Raw genomic sequence first — 15,266 nt, forward strand, 5'->3', positions numbered from 1 at the left:
CATCTATAGATATATGCAAACACATATACTTACCCCCCCGCCCCCGCTTACCTCTCAATGCTCCTGCAGCTTTCCCTCTGGCCACCCACGCACATTGTGCGAGCAGCCTCGTTTTCACTGCGGGGTCCTGTGACGTCATGTGACCCCAATACGTTCCTGTCTCTCCGTCCCAGTTTAAAATGCAGTCCAGGTCAGAAGGGCCCCTTCTAAACAATTTTGAACCAATACGAGGAGACAGGAAGGGGTCGCTTGTGTCGCACCGGGCCCCCTAGAGGTAGTTAAGCCAATGGATTATACACAAGTGACTTACTTCCATTCCCACAAGTGCCCTTATGGTTGACTACCATAATGTTCTAAAACCAAATGAAAAAAGGGAAGGGGCATCAGTCCCAGAGATGACATGAGCTTTGAGCATTGAACGGTGTGGTATACAAGCAGCTGGATTCCTCATGAGGAGAACACCTTACTTAATATGTGAAGCAGGAGTGCAGAGCAAGTGATTCTTTATTGCCTGACAAGATTACTTAACATCTAGTACCAGGGCACGTAGTGGTCACACCGGCCAAACTAATTAGCATGTGCTCTGGGTCAAAGCACTTCAGACGCAGTTAAAGTTAAAAAAAAAAAAAAAAAAAAGAACATGATTCAAGAATTAGTGAGGTTAGAAGGGTGCTTGTCGTATTAATATCAATAACTATGGCATAACATTTCACAAGCACCTCTAACATTGAAGAGGAGAATAACATAGTTGCAAGGTTTGCACTGCATTCTTCTGTAATGCTAATTCAAATCCCTAGACACAACAAAAGCTGCCTAATTCACAAAGCAGATCATTTGTAATACTGTATGTGTTACTCGAGCTCACGGGGAAGTTGATCAATCTGCTTTATCCTACAGAATCTGCTGTATCCAAAGCAACGATGGCTTAAAATGGAAACAAGCATTTCCTTAAGCTGTATTTACAAGTTGTGCTTTCTTCTAGCTGTCTGGTGAATTTGCCCTTCCTTCCCCATTTCATTCGAAGATGAGTTAACTATCATATGCCCCACAGGCTTTTGACAGTTATACTTTGATCCCATTCATTCTGACTTTTTGCTCATGTTTTTTTTAGGATCTTGAACCTCAATAGACATCAGGTTTCATGGTTACAGGGGAATAAGTCCATTATGCTAAGGATTTTTTATCTGAAAGTAAAGAATTTTTGTTACTCTGATTTCTGTCAACAAGCAGATCATATAATGCATATTCTGTTCAAGGGGAAGCACCAACAAGAAATATGAATACTATACATTTTTGTAGCACAGTGTAGCTGCTTGTTCTTCACAATTTTAAGGTGGAGGCCAGTGTGAGAAGTCTCCAGGTTGACAGTAGGTGTTACCTGATGGATTCCCTGTGAGACTCTTACAGAAGTGAGTTGTACTCCTGCCTATGTGTCAAGAGAATTGTTGTTCTTTTATAGGCTGTGTTTATTGTGAAATGAAAACATACTTTATCTTGAAATAAAGTCCTGTCCTGCTTTGAGAGTACCATACAGAGGTGCACATTACAACACGCATTAGTCCTGGTAAGCAGGACCTTCTTTAAACTTAAAGGGGTCCAGGGTAAGCTTTCACTGTGCCCCCAACAGCTCCACTATGCCTTTCTGGAGGTGGGAGTCTGTGGCAGCTATTGGCACAGACTTCTCCACTGATCACACCTGGCTACTTTCTAAATAAGCTGACCCTGAGACGCTTGAAACAATAACCCTTTAATAGCCTATCTAAAGATTCTATGAAGTTATCCAAATGGATCTAATACTGGTCCTCATGGAATCCTCAACTTGTCATTATTTAAAGAGTCACCAGCATTCAAGCAGGGATATCAAGCATAGCATAAAGGCAGCAAAAGCACAAGTTGACAGTCTTACATAAGGAGACAGCTCCAGAAAGTGTGACCCTGAGAATATTCCCCTTCACCCTGAGATTAAAGCAAAAAGCCTGTTCCCATGTATACCACCGATGCTTCCTCTGTGGTTACCCAGGAGAAAATGTACATTATATTCAGTTCAATGTGTCTTTGATTGGTGAATGTGCTTAGTTTTTGTTTCTACCTTGTGAGCAAATTGCTAATGTTGTGTACAAACATTCTGCATCTCCATTCACTGCTGAAAAAGTTGTCCATTTTCTTTTAATAGAGGAGAATTAGCAATAAACGAGTCATCGACTCCAGCTGTACCTGACAGAAGTAATGATCACATCAAGTACAACATCAAATCAACCTCAACCATGTGGAAACACAACCAGACCCTCTCACAAAAGATCAGGTAAGTAACATTAGAGATGTTGGCTGGCTAGTTTGCATGTTATGCCCTGGGTATATCAAACATGTAACATAATAAAATGGAACATGGAACATTATAAAATGTATAATTACACAAATGGTAGATGGCTTACATTGCTCGCTTCATTTACAAAATGTATTGAAAATGCCCTACATATTCCTTCATAATACAGTATATACATATATATTTCCAAAACTAAATATATATATATATATATATACGCTGCCATTGGAAAGCTTGGGGTCACTTAGAAATGTTCTTTATTTTTGAAAGAAAAACAAATTGTGTCCATTAAAATAACATTAAATTGTTCAGTAATACAGTGTAGACATTGTTAATGGTGTAAATGACTATTGAAGCTGGAAATTGCTGGTTTTTTTAATGCAATATCTTTATCAGCAGCCATCACTCCTGTGTTGATTGTGATAGCTAATCCAAGTTTAAGTTTAAAAGGCTAATAGATCATTAGAAAGGCCTTTTGCAATTATGTTATACAGATAGAAATGTATTGAATGTTCCCTGTGTTGTTTTGACTGAAGTGTATGCTTATGGAAACATGAAGATAGGATTGATCATGAAGTTATAAATATGAAGGTAGGAATGATCTGTGTGATAAAATCATAGCCAGAAGAGAAGAAAACGTAATTTAGAATATTACATGGATAAAAACTTTCAAAGTGAACAAAGCTTCCGCTGTATTCTAACCCTGGGCAGGCTTACAGCCATCAGAGGAACCTACCTTTCAAATGTAATGGTTCTAAAATGTATAATTTCAACCACATCAGTTAACATACAGGATATCTACATCGACAATCTTTTGATACAATTCTTTTAAGACTGATGTAGCCAAAATGCAGACTTCATAAAGAAGAAACAGCGTGCGTCCATAACAATCATAAAGGAGATTAGTAGAGATCAAAGTTCCAAGGAATACACTACCGTGTAACCTGTTTTCTCAGGGAAAAGTGCTTCATCTTCCAGCTGAAAGGTTCTCTCGTACTTAGAGATAATCATGTCTTTTGTGCCTTTTCAGAAAACAAATATTGCATTTCTTGGATGCTGAAAGGGACATCTCTGTTCTGAAGGGAACATTGAAGCCTGGTGATATAATACATTACGTGTTTGATCGAGACAGCACCATGAACATATCTAAGAACCTGTATGAACTCTTACCAAGAACATCGCCGCTCAAAAATAAGCATTTTAAAACATGTGCTATTGTGGGAAACTCTGGGATATTGCTGAATAGTGGCTGTGGAAATGAAATTGACTCTCATGACTTTGTAATAAGGTACGTTACTTTTTTTTAATCTCTTAAATGATAATGCAGTAGGTAGGGTGTGTACCTATAAGTATAGACAGATGCATTGCTCTTAAGCTAATAAGATACAAATAATCATCATTTTTCTTTATTGAACACACCCATTAAACATTCATAGTGCTGGTGGAAAACATCAGTGATTTGGATTTAATAACTAGTCGGACCTCCTTTTGACAGCAAAAACCTCAAACAAGCACTTCCGATAGCTGCAGATCAGACCTGCACAACGTTTAGGAGGAATTTTGGAACTTAAGCAAAACTGCTTAAGTTCAGCCATATTCTTAGGATGTCTGGTGTGAACATTTCTCTTAATGTCATTCCATAACACCTCTACTGGGTTAAGGCCTGAGCTATGACTGGGCCCCTCCAAAAGGTAGATTTTCTTTTTTATTATACCATTCTGTAGTAGATTTATGTTTGGGGTCATAGTTCTGCTGCATCACCCAATTTCTATTGAGCTTCAGCTGGTAGACAGCCATCCTCACATTATCCTATATGATACCTTGATAAACTTGGGAATTCATTGTCCCCTCGATGATGCAGTGCCCCTTTTACAGCATATGTGGTGCTGTAAGTTCTTCCTCAACGATCCAATCTCAGTTTCATCAGTCATCATCAAGTATAGAAAATATGGCACAACAGAGACATTACCAAGAACTGGACATCCCTCCAGAATTGATGAAAAGAAAACTGGTCAGGGATGCTTACAAGAGGACTACTGGAACATTAAAGGAAGTGCAAGAATTTCTGGCAAGTACTGTCTGTGTGCTACATGCGACAACAATCTCCCGTATTCTTCCAAAGAACACCATACCCACAGTGAAGCATGGTGGTGGCAGCATCATGCTTTGGGGCTGTTTTTCTTCAGCTGGAACCGGGGCATTAGTCAGGCGTCTGTTAGGGTGTTGAAGCTGAAGAGGAAGTTCACCTTTCAGCACGACAATGACGCAAAGCACACAGCCAAATCCACAAAAGCATGGCTTCACCAGAAGAAGATTAACGTTTTGGAATGGCCCAGCCAGAGCCCAGCCCTGAATCCAATTGAACATCTGTGGGGTGATCTGAAGAGGGCTGTGCACAGGAGATGTCCTCGCAATCTGACAGATTTGGAGCGCTTTTGCAAAGAGTTTTTGTTTTTCCCCCCTTAAAGATTTCAGTTTGTTTTGTAATTGAATTGTTCACGTTATAGGTCGCATTGAAGGTGGAAAAAGTTCTGACATGATTTATCTTTGTCTCATTCTTTAACATCACAAGAACCTGGCATTTTAACTGGAGTGTGTAAACTTTTTATATCCACTGTAGATAGATATACTCGATATCTATATATCTCTAACAAAGCCTTTATTTTTATGTTTTTAGTGCAAAAATAATTTCCTTATTTCTACATTAGTGTAGTATAAAATATAGCACAAAACTGGACAAATCAAGTAAAAAGTAAATATTTGTATAATTATTGTATATAACAGTATTTTTTATTTTGAAATTCTGGTTTGTGCTGTTTGTCCTCATCAATGATTACATTACAAATGAAGGCACCTTCATATTGGTGTGACCCTTTCTTCCCACACGTAATAATTTTTTTTCCCTACGTAATAATTCAGAAACCCCTATCTACAGCTCAGAGAGCATCAATTCCCCTAAGTTAACTGATAAAATAAGTTTGCCAACAATATGTGATGCCAGATGGTTAGAAGTTGTTCAGTACCCTTCATTGAACCTGAAGCACAACATCTTTCCGGTTTGCATACACCAAAGCATTAAATGCTAATTAAATAGTAATTGTTAAATTGGTAGTCTTGGCATAAACATTGCTAGGTTTTGGAACAAAAAATGTTTTTGTAAAGAATGTTTTTATTGGCTACTTCTTTCTATCTTTTGGCTCAATTACCAAGGATCTGTGATTCACAATTTGTCTGCAAATCGCATTAAATAAAAAAAAATGTATCCATGCCAATGTAATCATCATTTACTGCACTGTATGTGTTTAACAAAGAAGGTGATCCAGAGATAAGAGAGCAAAGCACTTCATATAAGAAACACTTTGGCGGCTGCTCTGGAGGAAGAGTATGTTTTGTAGGAATTGGTCCCCAGCCGTGTTCACGCTGGGCTATCGAATCTCCTCTTTAAGTGAGCAGCTGTTACTACTGTTTCAGTGCCTTCTAGCACAACAGGTGCAGATAACAGAGGGCACAATTAGAAAGTATGAAAGTTCATATCCCGCTCAAAGACCACCTGCAGCCAAACTGGTAGCTCCACATGTGCCCTTCTCAATACATAAAGTAGCTCTCATGGTATGGCAACTGTGGGAAGGGCTACTAAAATGATAAATGGTTTGCAGGATAAAAGTTATCAAAAAAGATTAAGTGAACTCGATATGTATACCTTGGGGGAAAAAAGAGAGAGAGGAGGTGTGATAGAAACACTTAAATACTAAAGGAATTTAACAAAGTACAGAAGCGATGTTTAGTTCAGAGGAGAACAACAGGCCATAATCTAAAATTGGAGGGTTGGAGTTTTACGGCTGTCAGAGATCAGAGTTCCCCGCACCGGTGCGGCACTGGCACCAGTGCGGGGAACTCTGATCTCTGACTGTCGGGGAAGGTCTGCGCGATGGACGCAGACAACCCCCGCTGCTAGCCACACCTCCTTCCGGCTGCAGCGTAAGTTGTCTACGTGGATCGCGTGGACGTCAACCAGCTGCCTCGGCAATACAGCAGGAAATTGGAATCACCGGTAAGTGTGTGTGGGGTGGGGGGGGAGTGTTAAATGGGCGGGAGGGAGACAGAAGGATCCAGGTCCCCTGCAGCGGTGCGGGGGATCTGGATCTTAGTCTCATAGTCAGACCTCTTATAAGTCAGACCTGATTATAAGACGACCCCGATTAGAATGCTCTGGAAAAAAAAATGTCTTATAATCGAGCAAATACGGTAATAACAAAGACTTAAAACACATTTTCTATGATCACTGTGAAATAAGTGGCCGTCAACTGACTTGTGAGAGAAATCACATGCTGGAAGAATATTAGAAGCTGCAGTATCATTGATTTGATGAAACGCATTATAATCAGGCATGGTGATTTACAATTGCATCTGGATGTTTACCTACATGCTGCTGAGTTACCTTATTCTATGTAAAACAAAAATTTTTTGTAGGTGCAATCTGGCACCTGTTGAGGAGTATGCTCGAGATGTTGGCAGAAAGACCAATCTAGTAACCATGAACCCATCAGTAGTCCAGCGTGCCTTTGAGGACTTGGTTGATGATACGTGGAAGGAGAAATTCCTGCAACGTCTGAAAAGTCTTAATGAAAGCATCCTGTGGATCCCAGCATTTATGGCCAAGGGTGGAGAGGAGCGAGTGGAGTGGGTGAATGACCTCATCATTAAGCATCATATCAATGTGCACACTGCCTACCCTTCCTTACGCCTGCTCCATGCGGTCCGAGGGTAAGACTTTTCCTTCATAGTCACATTGGAGGGTGAATTAAAGTGGTTTGCTTGTCATGTGGAAAGCGATGGCCATTTTTAATCGTATATTATTGGTTTGATTTCAAATTCCTGCTAGACCACAGAATCATAAGTTAGAAAAAGGTTATAAAAGTGGTGTCAGAACTATAGCAACCAATGAATTCCATTGGAACATTTTGTTGGCTAATAAAACAATAAGCCTTCTTTTCATGACTTTTTGTACATAACCACCCCTGCTCACTAGGTGCTTCTACCTGCAAATAATTTTGGTTCAACCACTATGGTCCTTTTAAATCCTGTAATGTATTGAGTGTCTGGACTTAAGGGTCTATTTTGGCTTTTACTTTTAATACTGATAGTTTTGTGTAAGCCTAAAATCTGCTTAAAAAAATATGTTGAACGCCAGAGACATTGCTCAACCTCCTGACATGCAGTGTTAAATAATCAGATGTGTAATGCCTGTATTGAGTTGGTTACAATCAATGCCGGCTTTTGTTAATGGTATTCACATCTCGGTGCCATCTGTGCTGGAACGTGTTGCTAATACTTTGCTGGTTCAACCACTGGGTCACTAAGACACACAGAGTGATCACTGAGAAGCTGAATGTGCCATTGTATAGATGCACATTAGTCTTATTGGCAGGGCTAAAAATACAAATACCATGCACCTGTCCATACATAACATGAGGGGGGGGGCACCATGAATGCCTGGATCATATATATATTGGGGCACAAGCATGTGCAAAATCATTTTTGAATATATATTTTAAACTACCGTGAAATACTTTACATCCCACTAATGGCTCATTGGAGTTAATTTAGTGTAGTACTAAACCTGAGTAAAACATTTTTTAAGACATTGATACAAATGTATGAAAAAATATTAAATAGCACACAGTGAGAAAATCAAATGGATACGAGACTAGCCTAGTCTTAGTGTGCGTTTGGCAGAGAATCTGAAGAACACAATACTGACACATACAAAATGAAAGTAGAATTCTGATCGGCTTCTTTGTGTTTGTTTTCAGCTAACGAGAGGACAAGTAATTTTCAAGGTCACTGACCAGAAAGTGCCAAATGAGCATAAAACTCACAACCGCCCATAGATTTCTAAAATCGGCATTAAAGTTAATCTGCAAGTAGCTGAAGGGAAAGATTTGATAAGAGTGGAGTTTTATTCTCTAGATCATGGGTTGTTGGAGAGTTGATGTGAGGTAAAAATATAAAAGCCTCCAGCACTAAAAGTCCAGTACATGAATAAATATTACTTTAACTTAGAAAATGTGTTCAATTCCTTGGCACCTTCTTCAGTTATAAAAAAAAAAAAAGTGGGTTCATATGACGTTTAGTTTCAGCAAAATATTATTGTGCATTGGAATAAGTGTCTTGTCTTGACAGCCACAACCCTTTTTTAATATATTTTATATTTTAAGACTTCTTATTATCATTAATTTTAGTTTTGATTTAGAGCTTCTATTACAATCAGCAATCAAACCTTACTTCTTCCTTACAAGTCATCTCTAGTTTAAAATAAGCTTTTCTCTACACTCTCTAAATGGCCCCCTACTTTCTCCAACAACCGTTTCCATTTCCACAGCTCTGCTTCTTCTCTTGCCCCTTCTTGTTCTTCTGTCTTCTTTCTTTGTTCTTTCTTCTTTTATTGTCCACTTCTCCCCGCTATCTACTTCATTAACCAATCCTCCTGGACACCCTGTCCCTAATTGGAGGAATGTGGGAGAGGCTGTCCCCCTGATGTACCCTTTGACTCCTCCCCTTTTTCAGACGTACTGCAGGAAGCCAGATTAATGCATGATGATGGATTTGCAGAGCAAGAGAGATGCAGAAATGCAATATTCTGCAATATTCTGGTCTCTTGGAGTACTTCCGCCAAAAAACTTGTGGGCGCGGGCGGGCTTGCTGGGGTTGCGGGCGGGAGCGGGCGGTCAGGCACTGTACCTGCGGGTCCCGGTAATCCCGCGCAGTACCGCAACGCTGCCTTCTCGCTGCTCCCTTACAGTGTCTCCTGTCTTGCTCCGCCCAGGAACAAAACGGAGTCACGTGATGTGACGTCACTTCCCGTGACTTTGCCTTGTTCCTGGGCTGAGCAAGAGAAGAGACGCTGTGAGGGAGCAACTGGAGGGCAGCCTTGCGGGACTGCGCGGGAACTCTCCAGTTCAGGTAAGGAGGTGGACTTGATTGGCCACAAATGTGGTGGGAGCAGGCGGGATTGGCCACAAATGTGGTGGGAGCGGGCGGGAGTGGAACATCCACATTACGTGAGTGGGCGGGATTGGGCAAAAAATCAGCGGGAGAGAGTGGGAGCGGGATTAAAAAAGCAGTCCCATGCAGGGCTCTACTGTGGTGAGGCAGAGAGTATGAGAGAGAGAGTACACGAGAGTGAGTGACTGTGAGTGATGAATTTTGTTTCCGAATGGAAAAAGCCCTCAGAATTTTGTCCGAACCTAAAGGACAGGAAATTAAATCTGTTGTGTAACCAAAAATGGAACAAAAAATGTGTGTGAGGGAGTAAATGAGGGTGAGTGACAACAATTTTGTTTCTTAATGGAAAAAGCACTACGAATTTTGGCTGAACTGAAAGGGTTGAATAGTTTTTGGTCCATTCACATGGGTATTAGAAATCATAAATAATGTGGGGCAGCCATCGTAACCACCAGTTATTAGTATCTGCATTATTATTCTTCCGCATAATGTAATCTCAGCCCCGTTATTCTGCTAATTCTAGGTTATTGGTTCAAGTAGTTTTAAGGATTAGAGGTGAAGGAAGATTACATAAAATGGGAAATCGATAATGCATATCCCACAGGTTGCCTCCAAGCTTAGCTTCTATGATAAGAGCTTTAAAACTACGTATCTCCAGAACTATTATTACACTGGTTGAAAAACAAGGCATCCTAGTCATGCTAAAAACTAGGAGTTAGATATTTCCTCTTTAAATATTACCTTTGGAATGTCTTCAAACAAGTAACCTCACGGAGTATGCTGCTGAAGTGCAGCCTTACGCTGCGCCAGGTGTGATACAGCCTGCTGAAAGCCATCAATTTTTGTCCATCATGCAACTAGTAATCTATAGAAATAACCCAGAAGGACTAACGCAAGTTCATCTGTAGTTTTCAGCCTGTAGGCCTATTAAACGGTATTGTTTTCTAGTAGTAATTGAATTAAAAGTATTCTATAGCAGCTGCTTACCTGCCCATTTTCACTCTGTTCTGCCACATTCAATTATTTACTTAACTCATCTCCAGAGCTCATATCAATTGCTTTTGGGTGATAGAAGATGCCAGTCATTTTTCTCCTAACAGTAGAGACTGGCTTATCTACATGTGCACCTGATCATGAGACTTTATAAGGCAACCAGCATTTGGACTTTACCTGTAATGAAATTAGATCAGTCATTGAGCCATTCCTTACTTTTGTCTAATTTCATTACTGCAAAAAACACAAGTTTCATTTATAACAATTTAATGGTTCTGAGATACTAAAGTGCTGACTGTGCTCTGACACGCAAAATGTTTATGGTAACCCCTGCTGTATAAAGTCCCTTTTCCATCTATTCATCAAACTAGTATTAAACATGCTTTAATACATTCCTGTTATTAGTCTGAAATTACAAAACAGTATGAATATACTGGGCAATACAGCCCCCCAGACTAAATGAACAACTGTCCTCAAAAATGCTTTTTGTGCGGTCAGGCTCATATGTTGGAAGTGAAGGCCTGGCTGAATAGGCAAAAAATCATATTTAAAAGCTACAATTTATGTTTTGGTTCAATTGATACATGATCTGTAACTACCAGTCAACTACTATATCAAGCCTGCCTTACACTGTAACGCAGCAGTGATATAATGACTAATAAAAGATCAATAAGGTAGTACACCAAGTAATTCCACGCTTGGCTCTTAAGGTAATTCTGCTCCTTTATTCTCCATTCTGGAATGCCTGTTTCTAGACTCCTGGTAGAAAATTTCAACTCCTCTAGTTTGAGAAGAGCCTCTCCATGCAGAATAACCTTGAAGATTGTTGAGGGTCAGGATTATCACTTTCTGTTCTGCTCTTCCCTTCTTCAAAACTGAAGGGTACATGTTAAAGCAATTCAACTTGTCATACATTTGGGATGCACAGTACAGAATTTATATAAAGTAAAATGAATGCATTTGCATAAATCATAAAATAATATGTGAAGAAACACCTGGAGTAAACTTGATAAGTAGCTTTGAAAATAAAGATAATATCACATTTCATGAAGTTTTTGCTGTTCAATCTGTGTGTTGAAAAGCATATCTGTAGGCATAAACCTACCCCTTACACTAGCAAACCAGATGCAAACTCTTACTCCGCCTGCATTACTAATGAAAATAGCAGGGTTTGGGGCACAGTGCAATCCCTGCTATTGTTATATTGCATTACAGGGATAGGAATTGGACTTTTTTTTTCTACTAATAACAATTGGTGAAAGGGATTAGTAACCAGAGTTTTGGGGGTGTTTTGTGTCAGTTTTTTTTAATTTTTTGTTTTTTTTTTTTACCTTGGATGACCACTCTTTTATGACAGCTGTCACTTATGAGAGATAATGATAATGATCAGATCACTCATATTGGTCAGTAGGGATCTGATTACCACTTCTGACTGGCTCTGCAGTAGTGTGCAATTGACCAGAAAGCACCTTTGACTTCCACCCCAGTGCAACTGGTGCTTGATAGGAGGACTGCATTGACTGTGATTTGGCCCTCACAAGAATGAAGACACAAGCATTGAAAGGGTTAAGGCTGCATAATCACTATCATAGAATGATCATGTAGCACAGGAAGGTCTGGGCTTTTTTCCTAAAGCTGCTTATGGCAGCTTGGATGGGATTGCTGGTAAACTGACAATCACAGGGATACGACTGCATGATCACTCCTGTAAGTGCAATCAAAGTCTCGGTGTGCTCAGCTTCACTGTTGCTGATCTGTCCAGACTTTGTGACGATGAGGGGACATTTTTTACCCATGACATACTAGATACATCACTGGTGCTATAGGGACATGTTCTCATGACTTTTGGTACGTCACTGTACCAGACATCTGGTACATCACTGGTCACAAAGAGGTTAAGTAAGCTACAAAATGTATGCCACCAGGTGGATTGCACATTTCTGGCAAGTGTTACAAGCATCTGATACAACGGTACTTTAATAAGCTTAAAGCTTAATTAAACTGCCTTAAGGCTACATTAATTAAAATATTTATATTTATTAAAATATTTAAAATTTAAAAGTACTGTAAAGAAAAAAATAAACATCCAATATCCATTATAACACATTCTCTTGTTGTTTGCAATTGTTTGATTGAAGAACTGCTAAACAGGGCAACACACAAGTAAATTTACTCTTGCTAAAGAGAATTTCACACCTACTTACTCTATAAACGTGGCATGTAATCGCCAGGGTTTTTGAATCTCTCAAATTAACATCTAATCAAGCAATTAGGTCTGGGTTCCATAGAGCAATATGAAAAATGTTACCCAGATGTGTCTGCAGGGCACAAGGACTGGCAATGAACCTCTCTCTGCTCTGATGGGATCTTGTATGCCCATCCGTCTCCCTATCTCCCCTCCCTTTTGGTTTTTCTGAGGATCAGGATTATCACTTTCTGTGCTGCTCTGGCAAAGTGTACAACCTAAAGAAAACTTTTCATGCATTTGGGATTTGGATACATCATAACATGTCTAAAAACACCTGGCACACACCTGAGATGTAGTTATTAAAATAAAGATAAAATCATATTCTATGAAGTTGTTTCTGTTCGACCTATGTTGAACAGTAAATCAAGGGCTGGCTCATGTGTGATCTTGGAACTTCATCCATGCATCTTTCTTTATCCCTCTTTGTGAACTTTATATTTCACCTCATTACTGGTGAAATATATATACCAGTGGCCCCCACAATCCTAGACTGGACTTGAGATAGAGTCTTAGCTACATTTTTGGCTGTTTTGATATTTTGTGACTCTTTCATATTTATCGAGTGGCTAATGACAGCGCTAACTGATTGTATTTTCCTGTGCATAGTTTTGTCACTCAGCAGTTTTGTGATTTAACAGTTGTTTTGACTAATGCAGCACATGAAATAATTGGTACAGATTTTATAAGCACTCTAAGCCCTAATGAAGGTACCAGAACGCCCTTGTATATAGGCATTCTTATTTGAATATGCAAAATTAATTAGTTTTGTTCTAGCCTCCAACTGGTCTCCTTCACAGATGAAAGTCACACTCTGTGTCTCTATGGTGACCGCAGTAGATATACAGAGAAATTGCAAACCGAGTAAGTCTTTATAATAGAATAGGACCAAATCACTACACTACGCACTACTATTTTAACATATACATAATTACAAATAAATACAGAAATCAAAGGGCCACTATAAGACCTTTCTGCTGCTTTTGACACAGTGGACCACTTCTTCTCCCCTTGGTCCCCATGACACTACTCTCTCCTGGTTCCCATCCTACCTTTCATACCTTCAGCGTCTTTGGTAGCCCAGTTCACAAGGGCTTCAGCGTCTTTGGTAGCCCAGTTCACAAGGAAGTGGGCAATGGCAACTGATGATCCAAAAAAGCACTGTTTATAAATGAAAGTCCACTGTTTTTTTTTTTACATGGATATGTGCCAAGACTTATATCCAAAACCGAAACACACATACAGGGAGCCCTCAATACAACTTTTTTATTTTTTTATGCCACTTTCCTGTGTCCATCAAAGGCTTAATAATTATACCAATTGATTACTATTCATATTTTATTTTAGATCATTATTCCTGCCTATAGCTATGTGATGTAAAAATGTTCGACACTGTCTTTGATCATGTTGATATTTACCGCAGAAGAAAAGAACCCATAAAAGCTTAATTAGCTGTATATCACATAAACAAGAACTATTAATTATTTAATTTGATATGTCATGGGAAATTCCCAAAGGGAGTTATGCTAATCATGTATCCGTAGATACATGAGCATCTTACTCTAAAAACATTGGTCCTCTAAAAAGTATCACAACCATTTTTGGTTTAGCCAAAAACAATAGCAGCTATTCCAATTCTCCCTTTCAATCATGGTTTGTGAGCATGGATGAACTGGTATATAACTGCTATATAAATGTGTAATGTGCCTCAATAGTGCGCTGTGGACTAATCTTGTTTTCTCCCCCGCTTTAGGTACTGGCTCACAAATAAGGTACACATAAAAAGGCCTACTACTGGACTCCTGATGTACACTCTGGCAACACGTTTCTGCAACAGGATCTACTTGTATGGGTTTTGGCCATTCCCCCGAGATCTCCACCAGAACCCTGTAAAATATCACTACTATGACAGCCTAAAATATGGTTATACATCACAGGCAGGCCCACATGCCATGCCCTTGGAATTTAAAGCACTGAAAAATCTACACTTACAAGGAGCATTGAAACTTACAGTCGGAGAATGTGAAGCAGCTACATAGCACCATATCTAACCTAGTTCCTTCATACACCAAGAACTGGTGAGACAAAAATAGGAGAAACTGGCTAGTGACACTCTAATTGTCCAAATGTAAATGAGATGAAAACAATATTGTTGGCTTTTAATGGAGCATCGAGGCTCAGGTAGCAAGAAGCTATAGTGGTTGATGTGATGGTGAAGTAGAGTGATCAGGATACCTAGTGCTTCATAGATTTGAATCAATATAGTACTGAAGGTCTCGAACATCTAGTAGTATTCTGCTGTAGGTCTCTTCTTCATTGCTCTAAAACTGTAGTACTAGCGAAGCCACAACTACAATAGAAAGTATGTCTTGTCCAAGGGTGATCCTGGTGCTAATTCTGTTCGGTAATGACGTAAAAGGTTTCTATTATGTTCTGTGTTTCTTTTTTTGTCCCATGGAGACATACTAATATACATCAGCTGAATTAGTGGTAGATAAACCTAAATGTTACATTATTATAGGGATATGTTATTCAAAGAACATAAGACAATCATCTTGAAGGATGTTAAAAAAAATTGTAAGTGGAATGTGCAGTAAAAGGTTTTCATTTAATAACATGTTATTATTTTGGATCAGCCTGTGTTTGTGCACTTTAATTTTGGGCACTGTATTTAATATAAATATTTCAAGTTTGTCAAGA

At 39.3% G+C, this 15,266-nt stretch overlaps 1 protein-coding gene across 1 annotated transcript in view; it reads left to right on the forward strand.

Moving 5' to 3' along the window:
• Positions 1-15,165, forward strand: part of ST8SIA2 (ST8 alpha-N-acetyl-neuraminide alpha-2,8-sialyltransferase 2) — a 52,922-nt gene extending 37,757 nt beyond the window's left edge. Inside the window, exons 3-6 of the mRNA XM_053461807.1 lie at positions 2,174-2,302; positions 3,354-3,611; positions 6,794-7,087; positions 14,320-15,165. Of these exons, the coding sequence (XP_053317782.1) occupies positions 2,174-2,302; positions 3,354-3,611; positions 6,794-7,087; positions 14,320-14,605 (967 nt within the window). The 3' untranslated portion in view covers positions 14,606-15,165. The remainder of the gene's footprint in view (positions 1-2,173; positions 2,303-3,353; positions 3,612-6,793; positions 7,088-14,319) is intronic.
• The last annotated feature ends 101 nt before the right edge of the window (positions 15,166-15,266 follow it).

Source organism: Spea bombifrons, chromosome 4, assembly GCF_027358695.1.
Source record: "Spea bombifrons isolate aSpeBom1 chromosome 4, aSpeBom1.2.pri, whole genome shotgun sequence".
In the NCBI taxonomy this organism is placed as follows: Eukaryota; Metazoa; Chordata; class Amphibia; order Anura; family Pelobatidae; genus Spea; species Spea bombifrons.